The sequence below is a fragment of the Ovis aries genome, chromosome 23 (genome assembly GCF_016772045.2).
Source record: "Ovis aries strain OAR_USU_Benz2616 breed Rambouillet chromosome 23, ARS-UI_Ramb_v3.0, whole genome shotgun sequence".
Taxonomy (NCBI): domain Eukaryota; kingdom Metazoa; phylum Chordata; class Mammalia; order Artiodactyla; family Bovidae; genus Ovis; species Ovis aries.
The window spans coordinates 30,383,418-30,404,101 of NC_056076.1; the positions used below are offsets into that span (position 1 = coordinate 30,383,418).

General features: G+C 40.9%; 1 protein-coding gene across 3 annotated transcripts; it reads left to right on the forward strand.

Annotated features, from left to right (window-relative positions):
* Positions 1 to 4,700: 4,700 nt before the first annotated feature.
* Positions 4,701 to 19,326, forward strand: AQP4 (aquaporin 4). 3 transcript variants are annotated; one of them, XM_012103244.5, is made up of 5 exons: positions 4,701 to 5,305; positions 8,256 to 8,670; positions 9,551 to 9,715; positions 9,990 to 10,070; positions 14,373 to 19,326. In XM_012103244.5, the coding sequence occupies exons 2-5, from the start codon at positions 8,290 to 8,292 to the stop codon at positions 14,649 to 14,651; spliced, it is 906 nt and encodes a 301-aa protein (XP_011958634.1). In that variant the 5' UTR covers positions 4,701 to 5,305; positions 8,256 to 8,289; the 3' UTR covers positions 14,652 to 19,326.
* Positions 19,327 to 20,684: the final 1,358 nt, after the last annotated feature.

Consider the following 20,684-nt stretch of genomic DNA (forward strand, 5'->3'; position numbering starts at 1 on the left):
GGGATTATCTTTCTTAGTCTATTAAAAACATGAGGATTCTGAAAAAAAATAAAAATAAAAACATGAGGATTCTGAATCTCTCTGTATACGTGATAATTGCCAAAATGCTGTTTTGGTTCTTAAAACCTTCAAATTTAATTTACATTTTGGAACAATTACTACTACAGACTACACTTTACAGATTATTAACCATTCCAAACATTGTGATCCAACCCATTAGATCCCAAAGTCCTTTACTTCTGAGAAAACTGACTTCGCACTGTGGATGTCTGAGCAGCCTTTAAAACGCCCAAACCAAACTCTGAACTCTCATAGAAGCTGGGTAAAGGATAAGGGCTAAGAAAAGCATTGTCATCCAACCACCTTTCTGCTTTTTTGTACAAGCTTCGGATGAAACACAGTCACTCAATAAAGTCCTTCTGTTTCTCTCCATCCCTCCCGTTCTCTCTGCCCATTTGCCTAGAGAGGGGAACCCTAAACCTTTTGGAACCCTGCCAGTGGCACCAAAAGAATCTCTTGACTATTTTCCCAGGGAATTCCTGCCTTAAATGTCAGCAGAGTACAACTCACCAGCCAAAGCAGGGTCGGCCTGGACCTGAATCAAGGAAACAGCACCGGCTATCACGAAGGGAAAACTTGGCCGGAAGGGGTGACGGGGGAGGGGCAGCGATAGAGCGGAAGGGTCCACACCGGTGCAAAGACCCCGGTTTTGTCAGTTTCACCTCACCGAGAAAGGGAGACAAGTGGAACTTTCTTTGATTCCTTTATGTTTTTTGATTGCTATCTTTTTCTCTTTGGGTGGTGCGCCATATTTCCAGCAACCACTCTGCGTTACTGTAACGATAATAAGGTAAACACCTCTGAAAAGCGGACAAAGCTCCGCTGAAGTCCTATGTTGCGGGGCCTGTGCCTGTGGTTGCCACTGCTGCTGCTGTTGTTTTGTTTGTTTGTTTTTAATGAACTTGCTGATACATAAGTGCTCTGCGGGGATTCCTATTGCTGAGATTCATGAAAAGGAAAATGAGATTTGTGAGTTGCTACTGAGTCTTGTCCCTGCCAGTCTGGAGACTCTTCCTATCTGATCCTGAGGCCTTGCTGGCATTTTTAGTATGTTCGTTGTATCTTCAATCTCTGAACACATGAAGGAATACTAAAAGTTCTGAGGGCCATGGTGGGGAAAGGGGTCTACAAATCCCGCAGATATACATCAGCACCCAAGGATAACAACATAATGTAATAGATTAAAAGTCAGGAGCAAAGTGCATCCATCCACTAGTTTTTGTCAAGTACTTGTAATTTACATTTACCCTGCCTTCATTTTTTTCATATGTTACTGACACCCAAGGATAACAACATAATGTAATAGATTAAAAATTAGGAGCAAAGTGCATCCATCCACTAGTTTTTGTCAAGTAGTTGTAATTTACATTTACCCTGCCTTCATTTATTTCATATGTTACTGACCCACAACTTCACAATGCTAGTTAACTAAAAACTCACAAGTTTGCTTGACATACAAGACTGACTTTAAATCAATGTCCCAGGTTACCATCCTTTTCCTAAAGGTAAGAAAGTCAAGAAAACTTCATCAATAAATTGTTATTCCATCTTTAAATGAATTTAGGCCTTTTTAAGGTTACCAGTGGTGGCGGGGGGTGGGGGGAAATTTAGATTTCAAATCTTTGGTTCTAGTCTTCAGCCAGTTCAAAACAGGTCAACTTAGAAGCTATTACTTATATTCACCAGGGCTCCCACCTCATACTTTTTGCACGATCATCAGTCCAGAACAGCTGATTTCTTTCATTACTGTATCCTGCATGCATTGCCATAAACAATCCTATTGGAAGTTTCTATCCCTAGTTTAAAGAAAAGCCAGGGAAGTAGGTAGACCGAATGTAGCGTAGGAAGGTCAGTGTTACCATCTCAAATATAGAAAGGATAATAAAGAATATCTGAAAAGAAAAACTACCTCCAGGAAGTGAAGGGTTAATCCCTGGTCAATTCTGAACTTCTCTGCTGAGAGTACTAATAAGTGGGAGTTGATGCCAATTAGGGTGGCCCTTCCCTTGATGGGAACAGCCATCGCTTAGGAACTGGACTGTCAACACATTCTACCAGGGCAGTGATCAGCCAGCCAGAAGAAAGGCAAAGGGTCTGAGAAACTGTGGTAACCAAGTGCTGTTGGCGCTTTGTAAAATGGTGCCGGGAACTGCCACCACCATGGAGTGAATGCTAATGAGCTGAGTGCAACTTACAGAGAGTGGATCTGAAAAATGTCCCCCCTAGTGACTAGCAGCCCTAGAGAATGCCACATTTGGTAGGCTTCTGTGGCTAGCACCACAGGCCTCATTCTCAAGGAAGAACATAAACCTTGCAGCACTGTTCCTTGGACTCAAAGACCTCACAAGCACTTCCGACCCAATGTCCAAATCAAAGTTTTCAAATTAAAGAAAAAAGAACATTTTGCACTTTTAAAAAATCTCATTCAAAAATCTGAATAGTAAACAGCTGTAACAATCAACAGGAAATAATTTTTGTTGTTGTTCTTTTTTTAATTAGAGCATAACTGCTTTACAATATTGTGTTATATGACCCAGCAATCCCACTACTGGGCATATACCCTAAGAAAACCATAACTGAAAGAGGCACCTGTACCCCAATGTTCATGGAAGCACTTTTTACAATAGTTATAGGACATGGAGAAGGAAATGGCAACCCGCTCCAATATTCTTGCCTGGAAAATCCCATGGACGGAGGAGCCTGGCAGGCTACAGTCCGTGCGGTTGCAAAGAGTCGGACACGACTGAGCAACTTCACAACCAACTTCACAATAGGACATGGAAGCAAACTAGATGTCCATCAACAGATGAATGGATACAGAAATTGTGGCACATATATACAGTGGAATATTACTCAGCTATATAAAAAAAGGAATGCATTCTAATCAGTCCTAATAAGGTGGATGAACAGGAAATATTTTAAGTGTTCTTTGCAGATTGCCATAAATTATCTGTTGCCCTCTTACCAGAGTTTGTTCTGACTTGCATGTTTTTTCAAAGGCTGAAACCCCTGATGAACAGCCATCAGTATGCAGTCACATTCTTAAAGGATATAAATTCAATCTTTGTTATCTGAGAATGCTGGAAACAGAAATAAAGAGCTCCTCTGAAATTCACACTCAAAATTGTAATCCCTCTTTCTCATGAGAGCTTTTCAACCATTCCCAGTTCTCAAGTATCCAAAAGAGACAAGAAAACAAGAAATTGTAACCAAGATGTGAAAACATAACTATTTTCTTCTTCTCTCTCCTCTATTTCTTTCTTGCCACAGTCCATTCTGGGGGGAAAAAAAGCTCCTATGTGAAATGAGACAGTAGGTAGAGAAGCAGGGGGTGGATAAAGAGGGTCCAATAGTGAGTTGTTATCACAGGTCTAGTTGCCAGTATGATGTTCATTATACTATTAAAAAGTAACATTAAAATATATAATTATAAAATAAATGTACCAGTGATAACAGAGTGCCCTATATCAAGGATGATGATTATTCCAGTTCTAGGCACCTGTGGTCCATTTAAAGAAACAAAAAAATGAGATGGTAATACAGGCACTAACTGTCAGACCTTCCAGAGTTCACCAAACTCTTTAGTCGGGCCTGCCTTACCGGCACACAATCTGTGCACTTAGAAGGGTCCCACACTTTCTTTCATATCCTACTGTTGCAAACTGGAAATTCCTCATAATTTTTCAACAAGGAGTCCTGCATTCACTTTTCACTGAACCCCTCAAATGGTACAGTCAAGTCAGTCCTGTCCTTGGGTTTCTAGATATTAAATTTACTTATAGTTCCCACCTCACTGGAAAAGACTTCAATCCTGGGAAAGATCGAAGGCAAAAGGAGAAGTGGGCAGCAGTGCATGAGATGGTTAGACAGCATCACCGAATCAACAGACAAGAATTTGAGCAAACTCGGGGAGATAATGGAAGACAGAGCAGCCTGGCATCCTGCAGTCCATGGGTTGCAAAGAGTCAGACACGATTTAGCGACTGAACAACAACAAGCTAGTTCCCAATAATTTTGTGCCACCCAACGTTTATCTGTTTAAAATTTGCTACTTCTTACCCAACAATTGTTCACATAACAGTCAGGTGAGACTCTAAAGCATTCTTATATCCTGTTACTCAAATCAGTGCTGCACAGGCTCCAAGGGACCTGAAGTGAGCTGCAATACTTTAAAAACTGCTTCTGTGAGCAAAAACTTTGCATAGAACCCACTGGCTCTGTCGCCACTCAAAAACAAATGCACCAAAGACTGAATCTCACTCAGTTCATCTCAACTGCTGGATAATGCAAATCCGTGCTCAAATAGTCGCCCAAATTCATCTGTACACAGAACAACAACAACAAAAGTTCTCAGCAGTTCCCTGTGGTGGGAGGATTTCAAATAAAGATTTGGGGAAATCCTCATTTTCAAGGATTATCAGCTAAAGAAACCTAAAGTGAGCCAGCATTTTGTGTTCCTGAAATGCCCTGGGTCTTTAGCGATCAGGTAGAGAAAGTCATTTCAAGTTCAAATATAACTTGGCGATTGCCACATGGTGCCGAATCTTTCCACCCCTAAGACTTCAAAAACCCAATCAGACAAGTGGCCGTAATCTGACTCCCCGCGCACTGGGAGCCGTGGGGCTGGCAATGTGAGCGCTGCACTCTGGCTGGGGGAGGCATGAGTGACAGACCCGCAGCGAGGCGGTGGGGGTAAGTCTTTCTTTGCCTTAAGGGAACAATGCTGAGGCTCGGATGAAAGATGAAACTTGGGACTCTTTTATTGCAGATACGTGTGCTGCTCAGGCAGAATCTAGAAGGAAACTCTAGGGCAGGTGGTTCTTCCAGGGCCGGGTATGGGCATATTCATAAGAGAGGCAGAGAGAGGGCAGAAGAAAAAGGGGGATGATTTACAGCAAAATTCCTCCATACACTGGAGACCTATGAAAGCCCAAGAAAATGCCTCTATGGAGTCTATGGAGGTAAATCTATCACCTAGTATTTTTCATCAGAAAAATCACTCATCTAGGGGCTCAGCTGTCCAGAAGTGGATCAGGCTTGGGGGTTCAACTAGAAAGTAATGTTGTCGGGCTCTCTACAAGCCGGTCACATCAACAAACCCCCTTTGTTCTGGAGCAAAACGAAAAAAAGCACAACAAATGGTGTTGATGCGTTTCCAGGGAGTGTGAACAGGGAAGGGAACGTTGACGATAGATAACTCAGAGGGGCTGTGAAAGAGCTGGGCTGAGCGCTTTTCAAGACAGAGGTATGTATGTGCCGCCAGGGGACCCCGGGGTTCACAGCCCTCTGAGGTTGGTCATTCTGCCCTGGAAAGAGATCAGATTCTGTGGATTTTCAAAGAAAGCTAAAGGCATGCTCAAGGTGTCTGTTTGTTTACTTCGGGGGTTAGAGGGGGGTTGTTTTTATTTCTCTGGCTGATAGAGGTTTGAAGCTTTCTGAAAGAGCAACTGAGCTTCTGCAATTGGGTCTCTGGAGAAAGTGCAGAGAATGAGCAGGGAAGGTGAGGGAGAGGGTGCAGGGAGGAGGCGGCCTGTGCCCAGGGCATGCCTCTCCCTGGCTCCCTGTGTGGCTGCTGAGTGGGACCTGCCGAGTCCTGCCCACCTGGCTGCCTTAGCTTCCTGCCTCTCCCTTTCTTCCCACTAAATCTGGCCACAGAGGACCAGCCCCTGACATAGCACCTTGCCCTCTGCCATCCTGGCTACAGCTGTGGGCTGCTGGTAAGTTCTAAAGCCACTTTTGAAACTTCTTTTTTCAATTTGTGAATTTCTCCCCTTTTGGGATACTTGTCATTTCTCCCCCAGGGCACCCTAGCTGGCTGCATGGCTCCAAGCACTGTTTTTGTCTCTTTATTTTCTCTTCCTCTAGGGAGTGTGATGTCAATGTCCTCCCAGCTGGGGTTTCTCCTAATTGCATGATTCGTTTAGAGTTGTTCACTGGGACAGGGGATGCTCCAGACAGACAGGGTTGGCTGGTCCCCTTCTGGAGCCACCTAGGCTTGGGCAGAAAATGGGTTTCGCTTTCCAGCTCTGTAGCAAAGCCCCATGTCAAACCAGGGCCTAAGTCAAGATCCTAAAGGTCAAGGCAGCGTTCCCCTGGCCCTTATGGGCACAGTTCTCACCCACTGGCTCAACCAGACCGGGATCCTGGGGACTCGATGGGGCAGGGAAGGGCCTATGCTCAGGAGAATGCGATAACTCTAATCTGTTAAAATACCTGGCTTTCTTGCCTGCCTTCAGGCGTGTTAAGTCCTTTCGGTCGTTTCCACCTCTTTGCAACACCATGGACTATAGCCCAACAGGCTCCTCTGTCCATGGGATTCTCGAGGCAAGAATACTGGAGTGGGTTGCTGTGCCCTTCTCCAGGGGATCTTCCCAATCCAAGGAAGGAACTCAAGTCTCCTGCATTAGCAGGTGGGTTCTTACCACTAGCGCCACCTGGGAAGCCCACTTTCTCACATCACCCTTTTCATAGTTCCCTGGGATGAGTCCGTTAAATGCTTCCCACATTCCATCATTCTCTCCTACACGATCACAGACCAAGGATAAGGGCAAATGTCTTGAAAAACAGGGTCACTGGGATGATTGTCCCACAAGAGGAATCCTAGTCATTTCTTGCCATTAATATCCTCAAAGCTCATCCCTTCTCAGCTGTGAAGATCCCAAGGTATTAGCAGGAAAACAGTAGAGGAAGAGAGGGTCTTTCTTCCCAAAGGCTGCCTTGCTGCTCCCCTCAACCTTCACCTCCCTCCCCACCAACCCTCCCCACCCCCTCAAGGCACACAAGCTCCAGCAGAAGAAGTACGGGCAGATTTAGAGAAGGCCATCAAGAAGACACTAGAGAAAAACCGCTTTCCAGAGCCTCCTGCTTTGAGGCCCACCATCTCCCTAACCACTCTCCCCTCGCCCAGCGGCCTTCCGCCCCTCTCCTCAAGTCGCTGTCCCCCTCAATTGGCAGCTAGGGTGCCCGGGCCGCTGCCCGCAGGCACTGGCCTCCAGGATCCCTCTGGGAGGTTTTTATCAGAGGTGAACATCAAGGGATGGGGAATTAGCCCAATAAGGGACGGTCCCTCAACCCTGCAGAAGTACCGCAGAGGCCAGGATGCCCTTCTAACCTATCCCCCGCCTTGAGCAGTGCCTGGGACCCCGGTGTGGGCAGGCTGCCCGGAGCCTCCCCGCCCTGGGGGCCACTCCCTGCGCTCGGAGAGGCGCTCCGGGTCCCGGGCGGCCTGCGCTGTCCGTGTCCCTGGCCTGCCTCCTCCTCCGGACCAAGCGGGCTCTCGGACTTCTCCCCACGCTGGCCAGGAGAGCATGGCAGTGTCCCTTGTCCCAGTCCTGGGTCCCAGTTCTGCTGTGCGAGTCCCCACTGCCCGTATCAGTCAAAGGAAATTCTCAAAAGACAGCCTTCCTTGCTTCCTCGCAGAACACCCCTTCATCAGAGTCTCCACTAGAGGAGAGAAGGGACAGCCAGCTCTCAAAATCCATTTCCAGAATGCCATTTGAACCAGAAAGTGCAAAACTGGAAAAGACCTCTCTTTCTTATGGCCGTAGGTTCCAAATAGAAATGACATGTAAAAAGTACATTGAAAACGTAAAAAGTTGCTCAGAGGGAATTAACTACAAAGTAAATATACTTTATTCTTAATTCTTTAAGGAACTTGATCCAGACATTTTCCTTTCTAGGGACAATTCAGATAATTTTTCACTGAAACTGGATGATCTTTGGATATTAAATCAAAGGGGATAAGAATGACAATCTCTTGATTATTAATTAAGGAGATAATTAAGTAGTTAAGGAGATTTTCCAGAAGCATCCCTTCTTTGTATGCAGATGACCTTCGGGGAGGCTTTATATGCAGATACACTTTGGTGGGAGGTGCCCCACAAAGGGGCAAGACTGAGGGCCTGCTACTGCTGTTTGGTTTGGTGGCTCAGTTGTGTCAGACTCTTTGAGACACCATGGACTGTAGCCCGCCAGGCTCCCCTGTCCATGGAATTTCCCAGGCAAGAGCACTGGAGTGGGTTGCCATTTCCCTCTCCATAGGATCGTTGTGACCCAGGGATCGAACCCACGTCTCCTGCATTGGCAGGCAGATTCTTTACCCCTGAGCCACCTGGGAGCCCGAGGGCCTGGCCATCTTCATCTCAGGAGACTCTGATTCGGTAGCTTCTGATGCCAATTTTGCTTTTTCTTTTCAGTAAGTGTGGACCTTTGTGTACAAGAGAAAGTATCATGGTGGCCTTCAAAGGGGTCTGGACACAAACTTTCTGGAAGGCAGTCACCGCAGAATTTCTGGCCATGCTTATTTTTGTCCTGCTCAGCCTGGGATCCACCATCAACTGGGGTGGAGCAGAAAAGCCATTACCTGTCGACATGGTTCTCATCTCCCTCTGCTTTGGACTCAGCATCGCGACGATGGTGCAGTGCTTTGGCCACATCAGTGGTGGCCACATCAACCCCGCTGTGACGGTGGCCATGGTGTGCACCAGGAGGATTAGCATCGCCAAGGCTGTCTTCTACATTGCAGCTCAGTGCCTGGGCGCCATCATTGGAGCCGGAATTCTCTACCTGGTCACGCCTCCCAGTGTGGTGGGGGGCCTCGGAGTCACCACGGTACCGTCTTTAGCTGTTGTTTTCAGTCTTGGACTCCCGGCAGCTTATATGGAGTGCTAAATAACACCCTGGTGACCTAAGAGTCTTTCCTAAAATTGCTAATTTATTCCCAGGGGTTGTCTGATAACTCTTGATAGGGGTGCAAACTGATTCCAGCCACACTGAATATATCATATAAAGTCACTATTTGCTGTTGAGTGACTTGAATAGCACTAAGTCTGGGCAGCACAAAAATTATGTTAGGTTCTTTTTTTCCTCTTTCTCTCCATCCCAGTGACTGCATTGACTATATATATATAACATAAGACATTTTTATTACAATTATTTGTTGGTTCACTAGCAGAAGGAACAGTTTTGTTTGTTGCCATGAACATGAGGTTTAAAACATCAAGGGTCACACTTTAAAAACTGAATTGGCATTTGATCCTGGTTTTGTTCTTAAGCTGATTAAGTATATCATTTGTTAGCTCAGCACAGGGGTTGATTAAAAAACCACACACAGTTTAAATTTTAATTGAAGTATATATTAATTAATTTAAACCTAATTAATGAATTTAATCTTTGCCTTATAAAATTGCAAGACTCTCAAGAAACTCTTTTATAACTTAAGTGCAGCAGTAGCATATTTTGCTTTCTTTGTAGAAAAGAACATTCAGCACAAACTCCCACTTGGTCATTGTAAGAGTAATTAATTATCTGTGCTGGCCCAAAATAAGTATTTATTTTTTGAGGGGGGAGATGCATGTCTCAATCAGGGGTGGAATAGAAGACTCAAACTGACCATCAGTTTTTACAGGAATAAAATGTGCCTCTCACAATGATATGTTATCACAGAAAAGGTTCTCTTGTCAATTCAGATGGAGCATTTTTCTGTCTCCAGGTTCACAGAAATCTTAGCGCTGGACACGGCCTCCTGGTGGAGTTGATAATCACATTTCAGTTGGTGTTTACTATTTTTGCCAGCTGTGATTCCAAACGGACTGATGTCACCGGTTCCATAGCTTTAGCCATTGGGATCTCTGTTGCAATTGGACATTTATTTGCCGTAAGTTTCCAAGTTCCTTTAAATAACGGATCCACGTTGTTTAGCCTCACCCTTCAGCTGGCCTGAAGATGTTGTTTCACAGCTGAGGTTCTTTAGTATCCAGCCTCTTCTGTCCATTTTAGGTTATTGTTTTGCTAATTTTGTGATAAGAATGTTGCTAAGGCTGCTAACATTCCTCTAACTGACTTGGCCAACAGTGACATAATGCCACGAAGGCTACCTGTTAGTAACCCTGTTTCAGCAATGTCTTAAGTTGTATCCTTTTTCCCTGTAGATCAATTACACTGGTGCCAGCATGAACCCCGCCCGATCCTTTGGACCTGCAGTTATCATGGGAAATTGGGAGAACCACTGGGTAACCATCATGTTCTTTGTTCTTATTTTCCTGATGTTGAGGACGATTAGCCATAGAGCTTTTTTTCCCATTATTTTGCTCACTAGTTTCTCTTTCACCCAATTGTAACCCCCCACCACCACTTTATTACATCTTTCATAAAGACTAGGGACAGACTAGGACAGATTTCATCTGCTGTAAAACATTTCATATCTGTTTTGAGCCTTTAGTGATAGTCTTTTTTTTTTTTTTAAGCACTGCTCTGCACACTGTATTCTGACAGACTCTGGCAGAATATATTGTATATGGAGGTTGCCTGGCTGTAACAAATTAAAATCAGGGTGGTGAAGTGAATGTGGTGTTTAAATAATTGAAAGTAAACCCTTCCCAGCAATGACACATAATATGCTTGCAAAACAATAAAAAGAAGAAAAAGAGACATGCTTAAAAGCACATAGTAAAAACATTTGCCCTTTTTGTTTACAAAAGCATGAACCCAGTTAATAGTATAGAAGTTGGAAGCATTTGAACTGCAGATGGTGAGGAATAGATAGTGCCAGTGCTTATGCTATTATCACCATAACCATAGCTGGAAAATAAATGACTTTCAGAAATGACACACTTCTCACGTCTCATGCCTACCCTACTTATTAGTGTGGGGGCAGTGCTTCTAGAGAGCAGAGGTATCCATTAATACCACAGTTGATTTCTTTTCAATTGTTCCTCACCAAAAAGAAATTTAAATCCCTTAAATGAATAATGTGGCAGTTCTGAAGACCTTTTACATACTGACTTACAACAACCAATAACAATAGGTGTATATCAGCCAGCTTCAAACGGGGCTAACTTTTATTTTCATGTATATGTTGTGAATGCTTTTTTACACCTTTTATTTTCAATTCATGAATGTAAGACAATGTCTGTTACGTTTTTTGTTTTATTGCTGTATAGTTGATATACAATTCTGTGTTAGTTTCAGGTGTACAGAAAGTGATTTAGTTATACATACAAATATATGAATGTATATATATTCTTTTCAGATTCATTTCTGTCATAGATGTCGCTTATGTTTTAATGTCATGCATACAGGGGTTATTGACACAGTCACATGCATTCATCTGTGATCTGTGTTGCAAATGAGAAGAAACTGCCCCACTGCTATGTGCATTCACTTTTAAGAAAAGTGTACCAAGTCTTTATGAGTAATCTATCCCATTAAATAAAAGAATGAACACCAGTGATCAAAAGCAAGGATTTGGACCCGGCCATGAAAAAGCTTAGTCAGCAATACTATCCATGCAATTGGTCATTTTGCCACTGAAATTCCCATGTATGTCTCTAAAGACCTGTCACATTAACGGGAATGGAAATGCAGTATATAGATCTCAGGGCTTCCCAGGTGGCACTAGTGGTGACCCACCTGCCAATTCGGGAGATGCAAGAGACACCGGTTCAATCCCTGGGTTAAGACGATTCCCTGGAGGAGGAAATGGCAACCCACTCCAGTATTCTTGCCTAGAGAATCCCATGGACAGAGAAGCCTGGTGTCATGGGGTCACAGAGAGTTGGACACAACTGAGCAACGGAACACAGTATATAGATCTTATGATAAAAGTACAGCTTTTAGTTCAACTTATACATTCAAACAATTTTTTATTTAAAATTTAGAAAAATGAAAAATTTTAATCCATGAGGGCTTTAAAATGTAGATGAAAACATGTGTTTTTATTTATTACTTGAGTTGTGATACACTAGTTAAAATTTGAGTGGCAAAAAAAATCCTTAGTTTGCTGACTGAATCTAAGGTTCCCCTTGTTGCTATAACACTTAATCCTACTGAAAACTAATGTCCATTTTGTAACAATGGTTGTGTAAAATTAACAATTAATTTAAAGTATATCTGTAAATAGGTAGACTGATAGATGAAAGGAGCAAGATAGTCATGATGAATTTTGTGTGTGGTATCATAATATTTTTTAGTCATCTTTTCTGGATTTTCTGGATTTTTCTGATTTTCTGGATTTTTAGCAGTAAAAATTCTTTACCTTCATGAATTTTAAAAGTTAAAGGGCATTATAACTTTGGGAATAGCAACTTGAAACTGAGATTTTTTTTGAGAGCATGCAGCCAGATGTCTTCTGAATAAGTGTTTTGAGGGAACTGTAATTATTTAGCAGTCCTTTGTCTCTCTTGCGGAATTTGTAGCTCATGGAACAGAGCATACCAAATGAGATCTTACCAAAGGAATGTAGCACAAAGACATTTAGAGGAGGGCTCTCATTTCCCCTTTGAAAGGGCATCAAGAAGGTAAACTCTGACATGGTTTCTTTCATGTTCAAGATAAGGAACTTGGTTCTTGCAGCCACTTTGTCAACAATTTCCCTGTAAAGTATATGTGTTCCGCTTCAGCTTAAGTTTGAATTTTCTTTAGACTGTGCAGTGAGGGTGCTAAATGAATTTAATTTCCAGAGAGTGTTTTAACCCAGAAGCATTCATCTGATTTTTTTTTTCAAACGAGAGAAGTGTAGCATGTGTGTGTGTATCTGTGCTAAGCTCTTCAGTTGTGTCCAACTCTTCATGACCGCATTGACTGTAGCCCACCAGGCTTCTTTGTCCATGGGGTTCTCCAGGCAAGAATACTTGAGTGGGCTTCCATCCCCTTCTCCAGGGGGTCTTCCTGACCCAGAGATCGAACTCCTGTCTCTTATGTCTCCTGCATTGGCAGACAGGTTCTTTACCATTAGCAAGTATAATAAACAGCATAATGATTCAAAAGAGCTTTGAAATCAGACAGACCTGAAATCCCAGCTCAGCCACTTGCTAAGCATAAATTTTTAAGCAAGCTTCTCACCCTCTCTGCATATCCATTTTCATACCCATAAAATGGGATAATAATAATATCTATCTCAAAGATCAGTTAGAATAAAATGAGTTAATACAAGTTAAGCACTGAATACAGCCAGCCCAGAGAAAGTATTCAATAAACAGTGTTTGGCGTGCTGCAGTCCATGGGGTCACAAAGAGTCAGACACAACTTAGTGACTGAACAACAACAACTGTTGCTCAAGTCCATCTGTTGAATGAATGTCTAATACTCTACAACCTGAAAGTGAAAGTCTTGGTTGCTCAGTCTTGTCTGATTCTTTGCAACCCCATGGACTGTAACCTACCTACCAAGCTCCTCCTCTTGCCTGGAATTCTCCAGGCAAGAATACTGAAGTGGGTAGCCATTCCCTTCTCCAAGGAGTCTTCCCGAGCCAGAGATGAACCCAGGTCTCTCACATTGCAGGCAGATTTTTACTGTCTGAGATCCTATAGTCTACATGTACTCTAAAGCAAATGTTAGAGTTTATCCAATCTCAAAACTTAGTTTATTCTAGACACATAACTAATATGATAGAAACTTCTAGTTATTGAATTAAAATCCTATGGGATGGCAAATCCTCTACTCACCATCATCCATAAACTCAGCACAGATTTTTCTACCAAGTCATCAGTATAAGAACCATGAGGATAAACGCACTCTGTAAGAAGATTAATGGACAAACCTTGAGGTTTTCTCTTAAAACAAACCACCAAATTTCAGAGAAAAAAAACATGTAACATAAGGAAAGTGACTTATAGCCAGCCTAGTCCCATACATCTTTAAATTGTCTAGGAAACATGGAAAGGAGCAAGTTACTATGAAACTGGAACTCTTCAGTACTTGACAAGTATTATTTCAATTTAATCCTGACAATGGTGAGCTGTGTATTATTATTATTCCTGTTTTGCATCTGATGGAATTAAGTGTTCATGAAGTTATGTAATGGATGCAGGCAGTCACAAAATTGCTAAGTGGTAGACCTCAGAGTCCATTTATCATGCTGTACTGAATAATTAAAGCCCCAAGTGGTACAATCTGTACTGATTGTGATTACGCAGAAAACCAATATAAGATGGCAATATTAAGAAAACAAGTATTGATACTCTCCAGAAATTTTTTTCTCTATTTTAGTTAAATAAGTTTTAGTGTCTTTTTAATTTATAGTACCACCAAAGAGGACCTATCTTTCAGGATTATCTGAAAATGGAAAGAACATAATGAAAGCAGGAAAAGAGAAGAGGAAACAGTCTTCTTATTTTCTGTTCAAAATGTTATTTAGTAATATATGGATCTCAGATGTAGATTGAATGTGTTTTCTTATTTTGTTTCCAAAGGTCTCTTTTTATGCATGCCATATTTGCTCTCAATCTAAATCAGCAAAGTTCTATATTCGTGCATTATTCAGAGAAACAGTTTTACTCTACTTACACTCTATAACTCTTCCATCTTTCTCCCAGATATATTGGGTTGGACCAATCATAGGAGCTGTCCTTGCTGGTGGCCTTTATGAGTATGTCTTCTGTCCAGATGTTGAACTCAAACGTCGATTTAAAGAAGCCTTCAGCAAAGCTGCCCAGCAAACAAAAGGGAGCTACATGGAGGTGGAGGACAATAGGAGTCAGGTGGAGACCGACGACTTGATTCTAAAACCCGGAGTGGTGCACGTGATCGACATTGACCGGGGTGAGGAGAAGAAAGGGAAAGACCCATCTGGAGAGGTGTTGTCTTCAGTATGACTAGGAGACAGCACTGAAAGCAGGCAAGAGCCCTTAGAACTGTCCTCAGATTTCCTTCCACCCATTAAGGAAACAGATTTGTTATAAATTAGACATGTGCAGGTTTGTTGTTTCATGTCATATTACTCAGTCTAGGCAGTAAATATTTCATTATTTACCAAGGAGGACTGGAAGAAACCTATCATGAATTTCAAATCTAAAAAAAAAAAAATCTTTTTGAAGTATCCTCAAAGCAAATGTGTTTCTAATTTATCTATTTGACATTAATTGATAATCAATTTAAAATGCTATCAAGATTTTGTTAAGGCTTGCCTGACATATCTATCACATAGACATAACCTATCAGCTTATTTCCTCTTCCTTGTAACTGGTATTGTCAATCCTCCTCTGAGTATTTATTCTTTTAAATCAAGTTTGTCAATGGCAAAATACAGAGTATGTCACAGAGTCCTGCAACATTCAAGAGAGAAAATATAACAAACTCTTTTACACGCAATCCCTTATGTTTAAACTACCTCGGCAAATGAATATTAATGAGTCATTGCTAATGAGCTGTTTTCATTTATATTTCAAATACCCAACTTTCAACCCAAACTTCAGTTCATAATATTTCTTCCTCCTCCTCACTGTCTCTAGGGTAAATATGGATCTAAAGCCCAGATATTTGAATAATGTTCATAAATTCTTTATGTTTATTCACCTAATAAAACATCTACATCATAAGGCACCTAGTGAGACTCAGGACAAACAGACCTGAAAGACTGTATGTGGGTGGGTGGAAACTTACCGTCATACAGAAATCATATGGAAAAAGGCAATCTGTATGATGGTTTCAGATAGTTGATCTGTTTTCAGTGCATATCCTCAAATACGACATGAGGTTAAACAATCTAAACTGTTAACCACTTAACCATTTGCTTATTTTTTTTCAATTTATTGGCAAAACTGGGGGTTTTTTGTTTGTAATTTTGGTTAACTGTACTTAAACATTAGCTGAGACATATTTTTGATAACAAGAACATAACTAGTTGAGTTCTGAGTTTTTGTTAATTATTAAGCTCTGCTCGTTCTAGAAGGTGTACACACTGGTCCTGCCAGCCCCAATCGCTGCTACTCTCCCACTTCTCCTGACATTTACTGATAATCTTCACTGTGCATTTGTTGATCATCTTCATCGTACATGTAATGAAATTTTAATGAACTAAAATGCACAAGGGTCAAGGAACAACAAGACTGCAAAATAAAAGGGTGAAGATCAAAATCCTCTGTATTCCAAAATGACTAGATGACAGTCTTTCATTTGTAGAGATACTGTATGTAACCCAATGTGGTTTTTAAGTATTTTCATTATTGACTCATTTGTTTGTCAAAATAACTTTTTTTTTTCTGTACTGCTTCGCCTTATGTCGGTAAAATTGTCTCTAGAAATGCCAGTTGCTGTCATCTAAACCCCAGTCTGTTCTAGCCTTTGTTTTAGACAAAGAGCTGCAAAAGTCGATTTCACTGAACAAAAGCTAATAGTAAAGCAAAAACCTATCACTGCAAAGAGTGGCTTGTAAACAGCTGATAATCAAGGGCTTTCTTCTCCCACACACAGTTCCAACTGCGTGTCACTTTTCAGTGTTAATGGCAGTTGTGTGTCTGTTGCAGTGAGATAATGGACCACTATTAAATCTGATTCTCTTCGGTGCTAGGAAAGGAATGCATAAGGTTCCAAAAGAGACATCACACCAGGGGAGTCCCCAGAAGTCCCATTGTCATCTTTTCGGCAGGTGCCTAAATCCCAGGTCCCTTTGGTGGCCGTCCACACCCTCCATTACTGAGGCACACTGCTTCCTGCTTGGGACAGCATCTATAGGAACTAGGGTATATTTCTAAGGATGGTTTATGCCCATCTTTTCAAATGTTTGCTCAGTATATCATTAAAGGCTTAAAACTGGGAGTGGTTTAGCTCAAAAGATAATGCTATCAACCATAGGCAAACATGCCAGTTCAGAAATAAGTGAGGTTAGCAAGGGAAAGGGTCTTCCCTGGTGGCTCGGATGATAAAGAATCTGCTTGCAATGGAGGAGACACAGGTTTGATCCCTGGGTCAGGAAGATCCCTTGGAGAAGAGAATGGCAGCCCACTCCAGTATTCTGGCCTGGAGAATTCCATGGACAGAGGAGCCTGGCCAGCTACAGTCCATGGGATCGCAAAGAGTTGGACATAACTGAGCAACTAACACACACATCAAGGGGAAAAAGGAAACATTTTTTGAATACACTTAAAGTTTACTGGTGTAGGATCATTTTTATTCAGCCATATGGTTTACTTCTTATACAGTCAATTTTACACTTACTGCCAGTTAGAGCATTTGATAAGTTATCACTGGAAAAAAAAAAAAACAACCCTCATGAATTATATTTTGGTCATTGTTTTCCAGCAACAAGCAGAGTACCTGGCACATAGTAGGTATTCAAAACAAGTGTGTTAGTTGAGAAAATATATATATACATTTCATTTATAATTTAAGGATATAAATAATTTTCTTTTCATCTTTATTTTGTTCAATATTTAATAGAAGCATGAGTTCAAGGGCTACTAAGGGAAGGCCATATAAATGTAAAAACCATCGAATATATTTTTGCCTTCTACTATTTTAGGGGCATGCAGCAAATGAAAGCTTTTGCACTTTCCTTTCCCCGCATATGAGACAACATATTTTGTATTTCACTCAAGGCTCTACCAGTAAAAAGTAATGAAATTGTACCTTTCTAATGACATCTATGCAGCAGGGGTCTTTTGCCTTGTGGATGACACCAAATTATCCAAGTGTATTAAGAGACTGGGGCTTTTTCCTTTAATCCCTTCTTATTAATGAAGTGCATCATGCTGCTCCCAGGAGAGTGCTGCTGACAGATATACAGAAAAGAGATCAGAGAGAAAAAACTGGAAGGACATAAATGAATTATACCCAGCCAGGAAACGATGCCAGCCGCCTCTTCCCTAAGGAAAAGTACAACAAGCGCCGCCCCCCCCCAATTGTAAGGCGGTCCCTACATTGCAAATGTATATAGTTTGTCAAAGGAGTACAAAGGGTAAAAGTTATTTTTTAAGTTTTCAGGGCTTTCTTTAAAATTGGGGGTCCAGAGTTTGAAAGTATGTTTTCATTGTAGAAGATGGCATTTTCTTCAAAGAGTTCTCAACTTTTATACTGGAAGGAATATTTTCTGGTATCTAAATAGTTGCTTAAATGTAAGATTCTTACACTTCATTTCTGCCATTTGATGTTTTTCATATATTCTTATACTTTCCCTCTTTTGATCCTTTTCCTGATGCAGTTGGTAGGTTCTGGCTCAGTCTTGAAGATTTTATAAGATTAGAAATATTTTGCTAACATGTTTCCCTGGTGGCTCAGATGGTAAAGAATCTGCCTGCATTGCGGAAGGCCTGGGTTTGATCTCTGGGCTGGGAAGATCCCCTGGAGGAGGGCATGGCAATCCACTCCAGTATTCTTGCTTGGAAAATCCCATGGACAGAAGAGCCTGGTGGGCTACAGTCTCTGGGGTTGCAAAGAGTCCCACATGACTGAGCGACTAAGCACAGCACACAGCACATGACAGAATTAGTCTATCGAATTATGAGAGGTCTCTTCTTAGACCATGAAACCAGAAAACTCACTTACTGATTTAAACTCCATAATGAACCAAAAAATTCCAAAATAGACTAGCACATTCAAATACTAGAATTGATCCCAGTGAAGCTCTCTGTTGCAGCCTGTTGACACTGTTTCCACATGCTGTGGAATAAATTGACAGATAAATTGCCTTTGTGACAGCTGAGAATGACAACGTGAGCCCAATAGACCAACTTATCAGACAAAGAGAAAAAGACAAGAGAAAGCTGATATAAATTCTCATCATAAGCACTATAGAATATGCAAACTCAGGCTATTTGATACCTGAAAGTCATTCTGTCTTTCCCAATATGTTGATGGCGTCAAAATTATTAGAAAAGTGTGTTTACTCTCTGGAAAATGTAATATAACAAAACTCACTCTCTTTACCCCAAATTGTGTATATTTGCATTGCTTTCATAGTACTTTACAGATCACTTCAAGACAGCTGTAACTTTTGAAACCCTCTTCCCTAAAATACATGCAAGATATTTAATCCAGGGCTTTTAAACTGTGGCTACTCACTTGGGCAAATGACAATAACCTATGAAAATACAGATCAAATAAATGTTATGCAACATGTACAATAAACATTAAACTTAAAAGCAGTTATAACATTACCTATGCATGTTAAAATTCAAGAGCTAAAAAATACACTGAATTTATATAACCCATCAGAATGTATTTCTAGATTCTCCTCAGAATTAATTAAATAAACATGCAATTTATAAAACTATATAAACAATTGTTTATCACTTTTATGACTCAAATCACAATAAAATTGTACTTCATGATAAACTAGTAAGAATAAACTGAACATATGGTTATATTCACAATTATTCATTAACTGAAATGTTATTCCAGTGTTAGAGCTAATGTTAAGGAGATTGAAACTGTAATGTCTAATATTTGGGATAATCTATTAAAGTGTTAGCACTGTGGTTAATTTCCATGAATTATGTTTATCTCATATTACTAAGCTTGTGCAAATAAAGTGTTTAATATTTTAAAAGGTAAGCATTGTATTTGATGATTTTGAAAATTCATCCACAGCTTTTGCTCATCTCATCTTGAAGCATCATTTAGAAGGACCAGGAGGTTTAGATATTTGAGTACAATCAACACCAAATGAAATGGTGGTTGAATCCGTATAATAAAATATATTTTTGAGAGCCTAGAGAGTACACAGCATGATAGGTCCTCATATAGACAGTGAAAATGTTTTTGTGGGCTTAATTCTAAATGTTCACATCTGTCCAAAACAGACCATTGAATATCAGCTATCATTACAGAGACTCAAAGAGTGAAGACTTAAACAACTGTGACTCAAATGAGGCTGGTATTGCAAAATAGACGATCCATCCTTAGGGCATTTGGCAAATTCTGCCTACCCAGATGGATAACGTAGCCTCAGTGAGTATCAGTTAACTCTCTTGGGTTCTTGGTTGGAACCTCTCAATTTTGAGAGGCTACAGACCTGCAAGGAAGGATTGAGGACAATCATGTATGTAACATGCAACCCATCGGAAGAGTGGTGAATGCTGCCTTTAAGAGCCAGGTGGATGTGAACCTCATTGCATTTGTCGCATTGTAGTGAAATCATTGGGGTAGGTTTCTCTCTCCCCTACTAGGTTTTAAACTCCTTAAAGGCTGAGACTGTGTCTTATTCTCAGCACTGAGAACTAGGCTTGACATTTCTCTCAATAAATCTTGTTGCATAAATGAATAACTTAAAGAATATCTCAATCATTAGGAAATACCACAAAGCACTGTATCTTGATCTAGTTGGTTTTTACTGTATAGGTGTGTGCAAAATATTTGAATGCATATAGTTCCAGTTAGGAGTCCAAAATTAGCTCAAACGCTAAAGAAAATAAAAGGGAAAAATGCACGTTAGAAAGAATAAAACACTAATTGGATTTCTAAAATTTATACCTAATGTGTAAGCAACAAGACGTGTTTTAATTGCTATATTTATATGATGGCCAGATGTTAGATGAAATTTAGCTCTGTGAGTATTTCAGCAAGAAAAGTATTTTAACAAGCATGGGAAGCTAGAAAATAAATGTCAGCTCGATTTTAGATAATTATGCTGCTTGGAAAATGTCCAAAACAGTATGTCACCTGAATTAATTCTTAATATTTTTTAGTTTTTCCTACATCTTCACTCCTTGGGTTTCAAGAAGACATTAGAGACCCCCAAAACATAGTTGAGCTCTGCTGCCTCCACATGTTCAGAGGTCTTTGAGAAACCATGAGCATAATGTTTGCAACCTCTGTGCATAGAATAGTGATAGCGCATAGCTAGTGCTCAATAAGGGCTTCCCTGGTGGTTCAGACAGTAAAGAATCCACCTGCAATGCAGGAGACCTGGG